Source organism: Lithobates pipiens, unplaced genomic scaffold, assembly GCF_037356315.1.
Source record: "Lithobates pipiens isolate NorthernLeopardFrog02 unplaced genomic scaffold, aLitPip1_a1.2 Scaffold_18, whole genome shotgun sequence".
Classification (NCBI taxonomy): domain Eukaryota; kingdom Metazoa; phylum Chordata; class Amphibia; order Anura; family Ranidae; genus Lithobates; species Lithobates pipiens.
This window is the reverse complement of record NW_027507758.1, coordinates 463,070,608-463,088,835: the sequence shown is the minus strand read 5'-3', so window position 1 is coordinate 463,088,835 and position 18,228 is coordinate 463,070,608. Positions and strand designations below refer to the sequence as shown.

At 38.9% G+C, this 18,228-nt stretch overlaps 1 protein-coding gene across 1 annotated transcript in view; it reads right to left on the bottom strand.

The window, feature by feature from the left end:
• CLSTN2 (calsyntenin 2) overlaps positions 1-18,228 on the bottom strand; it is a 1,222,812-nt gene that overhangs the window by 47,098 nt on the left and 1,157,486 nt on the right. The window contains exons 10-11 of the mRNA XM_077488275.1: positions 17,580-17,746; positions 11,978-12,126 (exon numbers count right to left, since the gene is read on the bottom strand). Of these exons, the coding sequence (XP_077344401.1) occupies positions 11,978-12,126; positions 17,580-17,746 (316 nt within the window). The remainder of the gene's footprint in view (positions 1-11,977; positions 12,127-17,579; positions 17,747-18,228) is intronic.

Sequence of the window (18,228 nt, the reverse complement as noted above, 5' to 3'; positions counted from 1 at the left end):
ACATTTGTGGAAGAACCATGTCATATAGAATAAAATAAACACATGATTTACAAAGTGCATATATTTTCAAAAATTTAAATCTGCCAAATCTGCAGAACCAAGATCATTTATCTTGGGTGGGTGGACAGCCAAGCGGAGGGGCACATATGGAGGGCCCCCCACTGGAAAAAAAAGAGTGAGAAGGACCGTGAAAATATTTTTTGAAAAAAAGTTTTATTTTTTATTTTTCAAGTCCCTTCTCACTCCTTTTCTCAGGGGGTCTGCAGTGGGGGGACCCTCCATATGTGCCCCACAGCCTGTCTGTCCACCCACCCACAGCTCTCGGCTGGAACCTCTGATGTGCTGGTCCACAGCATTAGGATCCAGATAATATTGCTCTACAAAGCCATTGAAATTAGTCTCGATTCTGAAGATTTTACTTTTGATTTCAACGCTATGTGAGTAAATTGTGCTTAGAACATTGGGTGCTGTTTACTTTTAGAAAATTGATGCGCTTTGTAAACTGTGTGTTTATTTTATTATATATGACATGGTTCTTCCACAGATTTACACTTAAACCAACTTTGGATGCCTCCTGAAGTGGGTGTTGTCCCGTGAAATGCATAGAGATTACAGGTTCAGTAATTCAACAATGATCTACTAATTATGCTGGTATTCAGAATGTACATTGGATTTTATTCTGTTCAATATTTATGTAGAAATGTAAATGTCATGTGCATTTTTTGTTTTTTTGTTAACATAATAAAATGTGTACTTTTTATATAACCCTGTTGTTAACAAGCACGACTCTATTAAAATCCCATGGGCAAACATTTTTTGTGTTTTGATGGTCTGGGGAAGTGTTGCCTCGCCCTATAGTCTTTGCTATCATAGAACCTGGTGTGTCCTTTACCTTCTCCACAAGCAGACTTCAGTGTAGAGTGGTTGATAGCGGTTTCCTTACAGCAGTGTTTCTCAATTCCAGTCCTCATGGCCCACTAACAGGTCATGTTTTCAGGATTTCCCTCAGATGAAACAGCTGGGGTAATTACTAAGGCAGTGAAACTGATCAAATCACCTGTGCAAAATAATGGAAAGCCTGAAAACATGACCTGTTAGTGGGCCATGAGAACTGGAATTGAGAAACGCTGATCTACAGGAACCACCAGGAAATCTGAGAGACACCCTCTGGGAGCATTATATGTGCTTTATGACCTTACATGTCATGTTGGTTAGATGAATGTGAGCACAATGGTGATGGGAAAAAGGTGCAGACATGCAGAAAGGTCACATGGAGAAACTAAATCAACCGCCTAAAGACTGCCCCATGTACATATACTGCGGCAGGGTGGACCTTACGTGCAAAATCATGTATCTGTCAGTGATTCCTTTCTTCTGCTCTGGGACGGACATGGGACTGGGCACAGTAGCACACTGATTTGGCAAAGTGGGAGCCAATCAGCGGGTCTGGCGGACCCCATGTCCGCCGCAAACCCGGCAATTGTTCTGAGTATACAAGGCAGATCGCCGTTTTCCTAGTAAGAAAGACAAATATCTTGTCTTTCTGCTAAGCAGGAAAACATCTCTGTCTTTCTTTGGTTAAGCCATCCCGCACAGTAAGAAAGCATTCCCAGGAAACACAGTTAACCCTTTGATCGCCCCTGATGTTAACCCCTTCACGGCCATTCTCATTCGTGCAGTGACAATGCATTTTTTTTCAGCACTGATCACTATATTGGTGTCACTGGTCCCCAAAAAGTGTAATTTAGTGTTAGATTTGTCCACCGCAATGTCACAGTCCCACTTAAAATTGCTGATCGCCGCCATCACTAGTAAAAAATTAAAATAAATAAAAAATCCATAGATCTATCTCATAATTTGTAGACGCTATATCTTTTGTGCAAACCATCAATATACATTTATTTGGATTTTTTTTTATATTGGCCTAAATTAATGAATACATTCTAGAAGAAAGTTAAAAGAAAGCTCTGTTTGTAGGAAAAAAGGACATCAATTATATTTTGATACAGCATTGCATGTCTGCGCAATTGTTCAGTTAACCTCCCTGGCGGTACGATTATTTCTGATTTTAGGTGCTAAAAGTGGTACCATTATTTTGCATGAAAATTTGGCGTTTTATATTGTAGTCCTGTAATTCAGTTAACCTCCCTGGCGGTACGATTATTTCGGATTTTAGGTGCTAAAAGCGGTACCATTATTTTGCATGAAAATTTGGCGTTTTATATTGTAGTCCTGTAATTCTTAGGAATAACTCTCTTAAATCTGTCCAAACCAGAGTCTAGCAGACATCCCGGGTATGATAAAGTTTGAAAAATAAAAACATAAATTATAATATAATAAATAACTATAAATAATTGTAGCAAATAATAATATAACAATAATAAAAATTATTCAATAATGTAATCAAATCAAAAACACTGAAATTTGCTCAGTTGCAGAATTGTCACTGTCATTACTTTTCAGTATTTGATGACGGATCTCCCCACAAATCACTATCGCTCAATTCTGCAAGTGATTACAATTTATTATCACTGTTTTCTAGCTGGTCTAAAACCATTTTTGATGTAAAATGACAGTTTGGTTGCTATGGACAATCTCCAGTTTCCAGGCATAAAGAACAGTTTTTATTATATAAAACTGCATGCAGGGCACTGGACAGACCACTATGGACAAAGGGGATGTGAAATATTTACATACAGCAATGTAATCTGTAAGATTACATTATACTGTATGTATACTGTCTGTTTAACTTTTTGAATTTGGCACCGATCTCCGTCCCCGTGCGTCGCAACGCTCGCAGGGCACGGAGATCGGCTCTGTGATAGATCGTGCAAGGCACAGCTCGCTCGTACAGCGGGGAGACAACGCTGGATCCGAGGGAGAAGGTAAGTTAACCTCCTCCTGGATCCAGCGATGCAGTCCCGAGTCTGGCTCGGGGTTACCACTAATGATACAAAAATTCCACCCTGAGCCAGACTCGGGAAGACCGTCAGGGGGGTTAAAGTAATGCAGTGCAGTATCGCAAAATATGGCCTGGTCAGGAAGGGGGTTAAACCTTCCAGAGTTGAAGTGGTTAAAGTTAGCTGGTACATTTTCACAGATAACTCATGAACTGCTTTATTAACTTTTGATAATTACGGACAATGTTAAAGTCACTCATTTGTTTGGAGTTTAAGCACTATTTAAGCTTTATTTCTGTTATATATATATGTATATATATATATATATATATATATATATATATATATATATATATACTCACTATATGTGATTTTTGGTTTCCATATTGGTTGTTAACACTACATTGAATATAGGCAGTGCAGCACTTTTTCAAATTTTCTCTAATAGGTTGTGGGAACACAAGACAGCATTTGCAGATAACATTATACAGGTAAGGTGGCAGATGTGCGGATTCGGTAGGATGGCCTGTGGGCAATGTTGGTGATCTGGCTGGGGGGGGCTAAACCTGTATAAGGGGCCCAAAAGTTTCTGATAGCTGCCCTGCCTGGTAATCCAGGACATTTTAGAAAGTGGCTGAATTCCTGGAGTTCAGCTTTAAATTGCATGTAAACCCTAATAATAAACTTGGCTATTTCAGTCCCTTTTGATCTGTGCAATATACCATTGAAATAATTGTATCTGTTTAATAAAAGCAAAAAACATCCACGGATTCCATCAGAAATCAAGTGATGTTAACCCCTTCGTAACTGCTTGTGCTGCAATTAAATCTGAATAGGTGTCATCAGCCCTTCTTCCTATGTTATAGAAATAAGGGAAGGAGAATTATTATTTATTAGTCCTCACTTTTTGTTCTAGGGTGACAACATTACTCCTTCATAGATACAGTAAAGTGAATAAGCACTGTCTAGGTGAAAATAAAGAAAAAATTACTGTAAAAAAATGTGTGGCACCACCACATTTTATGACCGGTAAACTGCAATATTTTACATTTTTGCTAAAAATACTTTAATGACACAAGTTGTCAGTGTCTGCTCTTGAACTGTATTTAAACTAAACCAAGTCGTAAAATGTTATCATTACCCGCAATTATCTCTCTAAAACCACACTGATGTCTGGCCACACTGTATATGTCAGTTTCTGGCTTGGTTAGTTCAAAGACGATTTCTGCCAGGGTTAATCTTTAGCTGAATCAATATATAAATAGCTAACGGGCATTTAATTAATATTTCAGCAGAAAGCTTACTGCAAGTTAATTAGATGGCTCTCCATTTAATTGTTATCACCACTAACATATGGTTCTTTGCAGTAATAGATATCTACAATAACCAGTTTACAGTGATAGAGATATCTTGTTAAAAAGTCAATCAAGCACACTTAGAACATGAGATGCATGTGAGTGCTGTTGGAGCCTTGCTCACTGATATCTTTATTATAAGTGTTTAATATTTACATTGTATAAACCTGAGAACATGGGACCTAAAACAAAAATGCTCATGTTAGCAAACTTAAAATATTAAAGCAAAGTCAATCTTCTGAACCTTGTAGATGTGTCTTTACCTACATTTGTTGGGTTAACATTAACATTGTGCTAGTCATAGATATACATTATGTTACCAAGAGTATTGGGATGCTTGCTGTCTACAAGGTTTAAGAGTCTATGGAAATGTTTGAGCATTCTTCCTAAAGTGCATTTGTGAGGTCAGGCACTGTTGTGGACGAGGAGGCCTGTCGCAGTCTCCGCTCAAATTCATCACAAAGGTGTTCTATCGGGTTGAGGTCAGGACTCTGAGCAGGCCTGTCAAGTTCCTCCACCCCAAACCCACTCATCCATGTCTTTATGGACCTTGCTTTGTGGACTGGTCCAAATCATTTGGTGGAGGGGGATTATGGTGTGGGGTTGTTTTTCAGGGTTTGGGCTTGGCCCCTTTGTTCCAGTGAAGAGAATTCTTAAGGCGTCAGCATACCAAGACATTTTGGACAATTTCATGCTCCCAATTTTGTGGGAACAGTTTGGGGATGGCCTCTTCCTGTTCCAACATGACTGCGCACCAGTGCACAAAGCATTGTCCATAAAGACATGGATGAGCGAGTTCGGGGTGGAAGAACTTGACTGGACTCCACATAGTCCTGACCTCTACCTGATAGCAAACCTTTGGGATCAATTAGAGTGGAGACTGCGAGCCAGGCCTCCTCATCAACAACAGTGCCTGACCTCACAAATGCACTTTAAGAAGAATGGTCAAATATTTCCATAGACTCCTAAACCTTTTAGACAGCAAGCATCCCAATACTTTTGGTAATATAATGTATATCCAGGCCTTCTCATCTAACATCAGTGCCTGACCTCACAAATGCACTTCTGGAAGAATGGTTAACCATTTCCATAGAAACACTCCTAAACCTTATGGATAACCTTCCCAGAAGAGTAAAGTTGTTACAGCTGCAAAGGTGGGCCAACTCAACATTGGACCCTACGGTCTGAGACTTGGATGCGGTTGATTTACTAAAACTGGAGAGTGCAAAATCTGGAGCAGCTCTGTATAGAAACAAATCAGAGTGCAGTTTTTTTTTGTCAAAGCTTAATTGAACAAGCTGAAGTAAGAAGCTAATTGGATACCATACACAGCTGCAACAAATTTTGCACTCTCCAGTTTTAGTAACTCAACCCCAAATTCCCAATGTACAATAAACATCAGTGAAAATCATCATATGCTAAGGATTATATTTACAGTATGTAAAATACAATATAACTGTAATTATGCAGTGGTAATTTACTGTACATGTTCTGTCAGTTTCATGGCCAAAAAATCTACCTTTGCAGATCTTTTTTGTTGGTTTTTCTAGAATCCAGGTATATGGATCTTTAGCCATTTAGCCACACAGGGGACTTAACTGGGACCTTTTTTGCCTCCCAGCATACACACAGAGTTGACGTAGAACCATTTTGTTTGACTTTGGGTAGACAGAAACAGACTTTAAACTCCTATTGAGACCTGTTTCTGTCAATAAATCTGGTCGAATACATTCACATTTACTCCCCTTTCATTAAATAAATATGTCAAATTATTAAAAAGCTCTTAGATTTTAAAATCAGAAGCAAAACTTCAGTTGATGCTACTTCAATCAAATATCTGTCACTTCAATCAAAAATCTGTTACTTCAATCAAATATCTGCTACACGTTAATCAATCCTGCACATTGACTTTAAAGTATTTTTGTTTAATCCTCTTTAGAGATTTCAGGTCATGCAGCAACATTTCAGTCAAGGTAAACTTGGGACTTAAAAATGGCTGCTCCAGCTCATGAAACTAATTTGGCTTCAGACACACTGGTAGATTTACAGGCACACCAAGGACTAATATTCTGCACATAAATCAGAGCTAACCTCATTTATTTCAGTGCACAAATGAGAATGAGCTTGAATAAAAGTTATATATTTAAAATATGTTCATGTCAAAGCTTTCAAAGTTCGGTTGAAAGCTCCCTTATGAGATATCCCTCTTTAGCATCTATTGGTATTATGTAAAATGCATTTTTCTCCATGTCTGCAAGCCATGTTAACTGAAACCATGGAAGATATCTTAGTGAGCACTTGAATTAAGCCACGTAATTCATTCACAGAGTTCCATGAATGTAAAAACCTTTGTGGTTGTTAGCTTGTAGTTCTCAATGAACTGCCAGTGCACTGTTGAGCATTCTAGGCAGTTCATTGAGTCTTCCTGTCAGTGTGTAACTGCCTGCTCATATGAGGTAGGAGCAGACCTCTTACATACACTATCTGCAAGAGCCCTGCATTGCACCCTCTATCTGCTGACCACTTTGGTGTTTTGCAGGCTCATAGCAAATAAAACAAAAAAGAAATAAACAAATGTGCATTTTTTTACGTGCAAAAAGATGTACATTTTTTTAAATCATTTCAATACAGGGCACTTTCACCCCCTTCCTGCCCGGACCAATTTTCAGCTTTCAGTGCTCTCATACTTTGAATGACAATTATTCATGCCACACTGTACCCAAACAACATTTTTAGACTTTTTTTCACACAAATAGAGCTCTTTGTGTTATTTAACCCCCCTGGTGGTATTCCCAAGTCTGGCTGGGGGTGAAAATTTTGTACCATCAGCGGTAACCCCGAGCCAGACTTGGGACCGCATCACTGAATCCAGGGAGAGTTTACTTACCTTGTCCCCTGGATCCAGCGATGTCCCCCCGCTGTACGAGCGAGCCATCCTCCGCTCGATCTATCACGGAGCCGAGCTCCGTTCCCTGCGAGCGTTGCGACAAACAGGGATGGAGAATGGTGCCAAATTCAAAAAGTCAAACACACACATTACATACAGTATAATGTAATCTTACAGATTACATTGCTATATGTAATTATTTCACATCCCCTTTCTCCCTAGTGTTCTGTCCAGTGTCCTGCATGCAGTTTTATATTATAAAAACTGTTCTTTATGCCTGGAAACTGGAGATTGTCCATAGCAACCAAAGCTGTCCCTTTACATCAAAAATGGTTTTAGACCAGCTAGAAAACAGCGATAATAAATTGGAATCACTCGCAGAATTGCGCAATAGCGATTTGTGGGGAGATCCGTCATCAAATACTGAAGAGTAATGACAGTGACAATTCTGCAACTGAGCAAATTTCTGTGTTTTTGATTTGATTACATTATTGAATCATTTTTATTATTATTATATTATTATTTGGTATACTTATTTATAGTTATTTATTATATTATAATTTATGATTTCATTTTTCAAACTTTATCATACCCGGGATGTCTGCTAGACTCTGGTTTGCACTACAATATAAAACGCCAACTTTTCAAGCAAAATAATTGCACCGCTTTCAGCACCCAAAATCTGAAATAATCATACCACCAGGGAGGTTAATCACCACTGTTTTTTTTTATTTTTTGTGGTATAATTGAAAAAAAAGCAAACATTTAGAAAAAAAAATTTTTTTTTTTTTTGGTTTCTATAAAAAAAAAATGCATACTATTAATTGTTGTTCATAACCTTGTGCCAAAATTTATACTGCTACATATCCTTGGTAAAACTAACATAAATTAGTGGATATTACTTGTCTGTGGGAAAATTATAATCTACAAGCTATTGTACCAATCACTAAAAATTGATCACACCTGATATGTCAGGACAGTACAAATATCCCCCAAATGACCCCATTTTTGGAAAGTAGACGGTCCAATGTATTTAGTAAGAGGCATGGTGAGTTTTTTAAAGCTGTAATTTCTTCCCACAATTTTTAGGATTTTCTCACACACGGTATAGGCATACTTGCAATGACACCCCAAATCACATTCTGCTACTTGTCCTGAGTATGGTGATACCACACAGCCTGGCCATATACAGAGGCCCAACATCCAACTAGCACCACCAGACGTTCTGGGTTCATAAATTACACATCTAATTTCATGACGACCTATCACACTTGTGAAGGCCCTGGAGCACCAAGACAATGGAATTACCCAAAAAATTTGACAGTTTTGGAAAGCACCTCAATTTATATTCTATGAGGCATAATGAGTCTTTTGAACATGTCATTTTTTTCCACACATTTTTGGAAAATGTGGAAAGAAAATTAAAAAGTATTTTTTTTTTTTACACAAAGTTGTACATTTTTAAGATATCTTTAACACATAGCATGGACATAGTAAAAATGACACCCCAAAACACATTCTGCTACTCCTTCTGAGTATAGCAATACCACATGTGTGAGGCTTTTACACAGCTTAGCCACATAGAGAGGTCCGACATGCTAGTAGCACATCCAGGCGTTCTGAGAGCATAAATTGCACATCAAATTTCATGACTACCTATCACACCTGAAGGCCCTAGAGCACCAGGACAATGGAAACGCCAACAAAATTACCCCATGAGACAGGTACTTGGGTACTCTGATGGGCTTCAGAAAGGTACTCGGCTACTCTGATGGTCTGGAGACAGGTATTTGGCTACTTAGATGGGCTGGAGACAGGTACTTAGTTACTCTGATGGGCTTGAGACAGGTACTCGGGTACTCTGATGGGCTGGAGACAGGTTGTCGGGTACCCTGATGGGCTGGAGACAGGTACTCAGGTACTTTGATGGGATGCAGATAGGTCCTTGGTTTTTCTGGGCTGCATATAGTTACTTGGGTACTCTGGGCTGCAGATAGGTACTCGGGTACTCTAATAAGCTGGAGACAGGTACTCTGTTACTCGGAGACAGGTACTTTGATGGGCTGGAGACAGGTACTCGGTTACTGTGATGGGCTGGAGACAGGTACTCGTGTACTCTGATGGGCCAGAGACAGGCACTTGGATACTCTGATGAGCTGGAGACAGGTGCTTGGGTACTCTAATGGAATGCAGATAGGTACTTGGGTACTCTGATGGCCTGTAGATAGGTACTCGGGCACTCTGGGCTGCAGATAGATACTCAGGTACTCTGTGCTGCAGATAGGTACTCTGGGCTGCAAATAGGTACTCTGGGCTGCAGATAGGTATTCAGGTACTCTGATGGGCTGAAGACAGGTACTTGGGTACTCTGATGGGCTGGAGACAGGTTCTCAGGTACACTGATGGGCTAGAGACAGGTACTCGGGTACTCTGATGGGATGGAGACAGGTACTCGGGTACTCTGATTGGCTTGAGACAGGTACTCAGGTACTCTGATGTGCTGGAGACAGGTTGTTGGGTACTCTGATGGGCTGCAGACAGGTTGTTGGGTACTCTGGTGGGCTGGAGACAGGTACTCAGGTCTTTGATGGGATGCAGATAGGTACTCCAGTACTCAGGGCTGCAGATAGGTACTCTGAATTGCAGATAGGTACTCGGGTACTCTGATGGGCTGGAGACAGGTACCTGGGTACTCTGATGAGCTGGAGACAGGTACTCGGTTACTATGATGGGCTGGAGACGAGTACCCAAGATGGGTACTCTGACGGGCCAGAGAAAAATACTTGGGTACTCTGATGAGTTGGAGACAGGTAGTTGGATACTCTGATGGGCTGGAGACAGGTACTTGGTTACTCTAATGGGATACAGATATTTATGTGGGTACTTTGCTCGGCTGTAGATAGGTACTCAGGCACTCTGCCCTGCATATGGGTACTCTGGGCTACAAATAGGTACTCTGGTACTCTGGGCTGCAGATAGGTACTCTGATTAGCTGGGGACAGGTACTCTGGTACTCTGATGGGCTGGAGACAGGTACTTGGGTACTCTAATGGGCTGGAGACAGGTACTCGGTTACTCTGATGGGATGGAGACAGGTACCTGGTTACTCTGATGGGCTTGAGACAAGTACTTGGATACTCTGATGGGCTGGAGACAGGTACTCGGGTACTCTGATGGGATGCAGATAGGTACTTGGGTACTCTGGTGGGCTGCAGATAGGTACTCGGGTTCTCTGGGCTACAAATAGGTACTTGTTTACTGTGAAGTCACAGCCGGGCACCCATTGCGCATGCGCGAGCGGCGCCAGGATACGCAAGTGATGTCACCAGCCCGGGCTTTGAAGAAGGCAGACTACGAGGGACACCCTAGCAACAGGCATTTAGAGGTGAGTAAAAACATTTTTTTTCCAATTATTTTTTATTTTTATTTTTTTTATGAATTTTGAGCTACTTTTTATTCTTTTTGGTGGCAACGCCACTTTAATTCCTACTCTATACAAAATCAGGGTATACATGCTCCGCTGGGAAAAGATATTGGGAAAAGAAATCCTCGAAATGACATGGCAGACCATTTGGTCCCAGGCAGCTAAAAGCTCCTTGTGTACGCTCTACAAGGAGAATGCTTTTAAAATCCTTTACCTTTGGTACTTGACACCAGACGTACTCCATAGTATCTATCCCTCTAGCTCCGATCGGTGCTGGTGCTGTCAGGGGGACAAAGGTACCCTCTACCATATTTACTGGAGCTGTCCCTCCCATGATAGTGCCTTTCTGGACTGAGACACAGCACCTGTTGTCCCGCCTCTTTGAGGTGCAGGTCCCCATGATGCCAAAATTCTTCCTGCTTGGTGTGTTACAAATTCCCAAACCATCCAAGAAGCTACTTAGACATGTCCTGACAGTTGCACGATGCCTGGTTGCCCTCAACTGGAAGTGGTGCTCCCCACCCTCCCAAGACGCTCTGTACGCTAGAATAAAGGATGTGGAGCTAATGGAAAAAATGACAGCTAGATTACAGGATAGGCTGGATTTTCACGATAAGATCTGGGAAGAGTGGTATTACAAAGAGGACCCGCCCTGAGCCGATGGTTGAGACTCTACTTCACTTTCCCATCTCTCCTTTCCTATCTTACTCCTTCAACTCTCTCTATCCCCTCTCTCTTTTCTACATCTTTTTTTTTTTAATGTTATTTCTCATATCCCATAGGCTCTCATCTAGCCTATGGCAAACTTTAATTATTATTTTAAAGTTCATAGTATGACTTAGCAATGATCATGCACCACTTACTGATACAATACCTGTACTCACTATATCCCTGTTCTAGGGGTACCTGGAACTTACTGTGTTCTGTCTTTGTTCTTTTACGTGTAGAGATAACTAATAAAACTGTTATTTGAAAAAAAAGTGCCTATACTGTTTACAAATCTAGTAATGCATGGTCTGCACAGACTCAGTTGTTCTCTATCCTCTGCACTGCCAACAAAGCCAATAGAGACAAATCTGCTGATAACTAAAGATTTACTGCTGCTCAGGGGCTCTGGGATTCTGCAAACTGGCAGCCTCCAGCAAGAGGAAACCAAAGCAATGATAGAGAAAGTTTGTACCATACACTCATTTTGGTTGTTATGGGTAAAGTTTCATTTTAACTTCCAAACCAGTAAGATAACAGTGAAGGCTGTCCATTGTAGGGTCTGAGACCTCTAGAAGCTTACCAGCTCTAAACAAAAGGCTTAGTAAACCTAAAACAATTACCCCATAACATTGTAAACCAGTCAGTGTCTACAATAACACATTTCTTCTCAAAGCTGTTATTTGTGTTTTATTTTGCCACTTACTGGACTTTAGATGACACCCTCAGTCGTCTTTTTCCAGTGTTTGGAAACTGCCGTGAGTTGATATATGAAACTTTCCGAAGAGCTTGGTTGATGCTGTCAATATCTTCACCTTCCATTATCAATATGGACTGAAAAGGGTTGAAATGGTACTAAGAGAAGACAAGAACATTTTCTTAATCCAACTGAACAGATAAAAGCTGGGAAATTCATAACAATTATGATATTTGTTAATTATTAAATGCATTGACATGGCAAAATAAGTCAATACATTCCAGAATGGTTTTATATTATAGTTCCACTGAGCTGTATGACAATGTTTAGATTCCATGTATGTTAATGATTTTTCAACATGGACAAATATGAACAGCACATGAAATAGAAACAGTAAAATCTATTTGTCATTTTTTTAAAGGTGTAGAATTATATTTCCAATACCTATGTGCATAGTGTAAAAATTCACAGCCATGGCCAAAAGTTTTGAGAATGACACAAATATTAATTTTCACAAGGTCTGCTGCCTCAGTTTTTATGATGGCAATTTGCATATATATATATATATATATATATATATATAATTGCAAAGTCCCTCTTTGCCATGAAAATTACCTTGATCCCAACTTTTCCACTGAATTTGTGAAGAAGGCTTCAGTGCGCCCATATAAGTCTAGCAAACGCCAAGACCAACTCCTACAGTTGATTCAGCTGCAGGATCAGGGCATCAGTGCAGAGCTTGCTCAGGAATGGCAGGAGGCAGGTGTGAGTGCATCTGCACCCAAAGTTAGGCAGAGACTTTTGTAGGATGGCCTGGTGTCAAGAAGGGTAGCAAAGAAGCCACTTCTAACCAGGAAAAAACATCAGGGTCCAACTGATATTCTGCAAAAGGTACAGGGAGGACTGGGGTAAAGTCATTTTCTTTGATGAATCCCTTTTTGATTGCTTGAGGCATCTGGAAAAAACCTTGTCCAGAGAAAAAAATGTAAGCGCAACCATCGGTCCTGTGTCATGCCAACAGTTAAGCATCCTATGACTATTTATGTGTGGGTTGCATCTCAACTAAGGGAGTGGGCTCACTCACAATTTTGCCTAATAACACAGCCGTGAATTAAGAATGGTACAAAAACCTCCAACTATCCAAGAACAGTTTGGTGACAAACAGTGCCTTTTTCAGCATGATGGAGCACTTTGCCATAAGCAAAATTGATAACCAAGTGGCTTGGGGAGCAAAACATTAAAATTTGGGGTTCATAGCCAGGAAACTCTCCAGACCTTAATCCAATTGAAAATTTGTGGTCAATTCTCAAGATGCGGGTTAACAAAAAAAAAAAAAAACGTATATTCTGCCAAACTCTGATTATGCAAGAAAGGGCTGCCGTCAGTCAGGGTGTGACCCAAAAGTTGATTGACAGCATGCCTGAGCAAATTGCAGAGGTCTTTAAAAAGAAGGGTCAACACTGCAAATATTGACCCTTTGCATAAACTTAATGTAATTGTCAATAAAAGCCTTTGGCATTTAAGAAATGCTTGCAATTATACTTCAGTATACCACAGAAATGTCTGAAAAAAGATCTCAAAACACTGAAGCCAGACTTTGTAAAAACTAATATTTGTGTCATTCTCAAAACTTTTGGCCATGGCTGTACACATATTCTACTTTGAATATTTGGCCACAAAATATAATTAGCTCAGTCTGAAAAATCCATTGAATTGTAATGTTTTAAAGGAAAAATTACTAAGTGCTAAAAATTGATCATCACATTCTTGGGCACACAGAAACAAGGCTAAATGACCTTGGAGCCTTTACACTCAAGCTAGCAGGACCTGCTCCGTTCATTACCTTCATCTCTACCTTTCCCCATTGTCCATTTAGGTTAAGGTCGGCCATTAAAATGTGAAGGCAGATGTCTGTTCATCTTCAAATTACATATAGGACAGTTTAAATGCAAGCTTATCAGCAGTAGAATACTGACCACTATATTCTTGTGTAAAATTAGAACAGGGTGCATCCAAGTACACAGGGCAAGAAAATAGGTAGGTAGTTTGGGTGATTCATGGGTGATCTATTCTCCTGAAAGGCCTTTCCTTATAAGGTCTGTCTACCCACTTATTATTATCAGTATTAATATTAAAACATTGACATTTCACTTTAATTAGTTCTTTTAATTGTATGTGTACCCCTTTAGAGAACTCACCTAGGGAAGTAGTTAGTCTCTTCAAAAAAAAAAAAAAAAAAACTGAAACACCAGTCTTCAACAAGACCTTGAAAAATATGTGATATGTTTACAATAAATGTTTACTTTTGGCTAATTTCTAAGTGTGGGAAACACTTATAAAAGCCCTTACAGCATTTCAGTACTGTCCCCTTCTCTCTTAGCCAATTCTCCCCTCCCTATCGAGAAAAAAAAAAAAAAAACACAATTAAACTATTCTGCCTTCTTAAAACCATATGAGAAACATGCAGAGAACAGTGGAGAAGAAGTTAACTCTGACTTGACATTCCTACATAAAACCATGTAGCTCATGCATGGACTATTTAAATTAACTTCTTGAATCCTGGGTTAATTGTCCATTATCTACTAATGTACCAGACAGTCATAAATTAGTCTGTAATTAAGATACCCCTGCTTTTACTTAGAACAGAAGTGGCTAAAAAGTCTACAATTCAGGCAAAAAAGGAATGGATAGAGTTATATATCTATGTATTATTGAGTTTGGCACATTGAGATAACAGCTCCACTTTAGCTCTTGTAACTATGTAGCACCTTGGTGTCTGCACTCATATTCTATATCAAAGAATTATTTTTGTATGTGAAAAGTATAAAAGTCAGCTTGATCTAACTAACACAACCTGTGCAAATACCCCAAACCTGTTCCATATGATTAATGAGATAAGAGAACTGCGATAAAAAGATTTTAAAGATTCAATAGCTTCAAGCAGAGTTTTTATATAGTAAGTATGTGTATTCTGAAGTCCTGCTGGCCTCTCTGAAGTTAGAAGGTACATAAGTATGCCTTTGTAAAAGTTTTTATAAGCTTTACTGCTTAAAGTGACCCTGTCTCTAACAGTTCTAACCTGATTCTCACTTTCTCAGTTAAAGGAGAAGTGCAGGATGTAAAAAAAACAAGCATGTACATGATTGGATGATAAAATCAGCAGAGCTTCCCCTCATTTCAGATATTCCCCTCAGAGCTAAAGTGACTACACTTCCAAGTGCAATGGCAGTGCACTTGTATTGCAAAGGGGATTTGTCTTTAGTAAATCAAACCCTTTGTGTTCATTATACTAACATAGTGTTGCTTTTGCCACTTTTCAGAACAAATTCCAAACTTATCCTGACCTACATTTTACATACTATCTTACTGAGGAGACTGTCACATTGTGCAAAACATGCTTTATACTCTTTAATGGCTAATGTATCTCTTTAATAACAACAGGTGGAGAAATTTGAGCTATGTCCGGCTATATTATACCAATCTCAAAGGAAATCTAGGAGGATATTAATCATGCATAAATGGTAAATACGTAAAAACTTCATTTAGGTCATAAGGTACTCTTAAGCCCAATTTAAAGATCCATTTTGCCTCTGCTGTTAACAACTTTTTGTCTATATCTCCTTTTCTTAGGCCAATGTTTACATCTTGCACTACACAAAATTTGAGGAATTCAGGTTTTCCATCATGTTTGGACCAAATATGCCTTGCTATGGGTCTTTCCTTTTTCACATTCACAGCATTACCATGTTCTAAGACCCACTGCTGGAACTAGGGATGGTCTTACCTATATATAGCAGAGGACAGAAACAGCAGGCAATATGAATTATTCCATCAGAACTACAATTATAAATTAATCCAATTGTCACATTTTCCCCCATTGTAGGGTCCAGAGATGTCTTTCTTGATAGTTTCTTTAAATGTGCAGGCCATGCAATGACCACAGCAAAGCGATCCCTTATGTTTGTCTGGCAGCCAGGTTTGATTATGTGTCATTGTAGGAATTTGTTCAAATGACTTGGGACTAAAACAGCTATCAGGTTCTTAGCCTGCTTATAAGTTACTAAGGACCTTGTCTTCCTTAGTTCTTATCTGCTATAAAATTCACCCTATCAAGTCATTTCAATAGATTCCTCCTAGGATATTTCCCTTTTGTGTAAATCTATTGAAAAAATGTCCACATTCCTGTTAAAATTCTTCTTGTGTCAAACAATTTCACTTAGCCATCATAAACTGGCCCATAGAAATCCCCCTCTTTACAAATTTTGAGTGATGGTTTTCCCAATGCAAAAGGCTTTTTGTGGATGTGGGTTTCTGATTGCTGTTTGAATTACACCATAGTCCTCCCTAAAGGTTTTGAGGTCTAGAAAGAATATTGTGCCCGAGTCTATCTCACTATTAAGACTATACCATTTTCATTGAGATGTGCCATAAACTGCTGGAAGGTTTATCTGGTTCCATTCCAAAGAATGAATATATCATCCAGCCTAAAAATAAAGTTGGTGTAGGTAGATGCACATGCAGTCTCCATTGCTGTACCTTTTAATTGCCTTTAAAACTTCTAATTGTCTTTAAATGTTCCCATTAAAGAGGAAATAACTATGTTCAAGAATACATTTTAGAAGTTTCAGTACAAATTGCATATGCCCTCAAAATGTTTCCTCCCTCGTATTTAAAAAAATACTCACATGTGTGTAAGCTTAAAGAGTGCTCTATATTGCGCTCTCCGCTTATGGACATTTAATCCAATAAGAAAGTCCGCAAAAATCAGATCTCAATAATAGTTTCTCTACACTTGTACCTAATATACTGAATGAGTTGATACTCCATAAAAATCCATGGGAGGTTTTGTGAAATAGCATTTAACTTTAATGGGTCTCAATGCTCTCTCTATTAGTAAATGCGTCACATGGCTGTGTCTTTCAACCTACATATGGAGGAAAAGATTACCGAGCACACATAATAAAATTACATTTAAATCCTACAAGGCTATTTAAAACACCTGAACATATTCAGCAAATAAGGAAAAAAAATGAGGATATGTTTACACTATAGGGCAACATAGTACTTAAGCCCACTACTGCATCAAAGTACCCCATTTGTTTGTCAACCTACATATGGTCTTTCTTTGTATCCTCTTTTGTGATATCACGACTGTTATAGTGATTCAACTGTTTGTCTTATTACTGTTAAAATTCTTCAATAAAGATTAATAATTAAACAAATAAATAAAATAAAGATATGTTTTAATGTATTAAATAAAAGTTGTGTTTTAGGCTTTAGTGGGTTATAGAGCTCATCACCCTAATATTTTTTATTTGTAATTACTACCCACACAGAGGTCAAAAAAATTGTTTTATAATTCAGGGTTCCTTTTGGTATACGTTACCATATTGTCCATACAGACTGAATCTCAGGAGGTATGTATTTTGCACAGAGCAATATTAGAGCCTAAGCACTTTCTTTAAAAAAATAAATACATTTTTAATTAATAGCCCTAGTTCAGTTTACTTTACAAAATGTCTTTCCCCAGTGAGTTTAGGTGACTGAAATTCTGTTATAAGCCTTTGAAGCAACTAAGTTTTATCACTTCTAAAGGGGTATCGTATCTTACCTTAACACCTTGTCCTATATTTTCCAGAGAAGTGATGTCCAGTCCTTCTCTGCAGGCCTGCCAGCAGGAAATTACTGTTTGGCTCTCTACTTTGCCAGGGCGTAGAGTGAGTCCAGCTATACTGCCACGAAAATACTGGGTAAATTTGGGTTTCGTGATTTCACCCCCTGCAAATTAAGAAACGACAGTGTTACCTAGATGAAAATCTAAAGAACAAGCTTATTTTCAAAAGTATACAAAATATTTGAAAAGTGAAAGCGGCCACAGGAAGCCTTGTATTTTTATCAATGCATAATATTGTCCCTTTGATTAGACTCAGCCAATCAGAGGAAGCCTTGTACACATGGATAGAAATACAAAGCTTTCTGTGAATGGCTGAGAAGTGCTCAGTCTGGCTCAATTTTGTTTTGGCAGCAGGCAGCAAGTCTCCATACTGCTCTACACTGTATTGTAGCTGAAGCAGTGACAGCAGCCACAGCAATTAGTAAAGCAAATAGTTTGTTTGGGCCGGCAGGCCTTTTTTTTTTCGTTTATAGCACATAAATTAAAAACTGCAGAGATGATCAAATACCACCAAAAAAAAGCTCTATTTGTGGAAGAAAATTATAACAATTTTGTTTGGGTACAGTGTTGCATGACTGTGCAATTG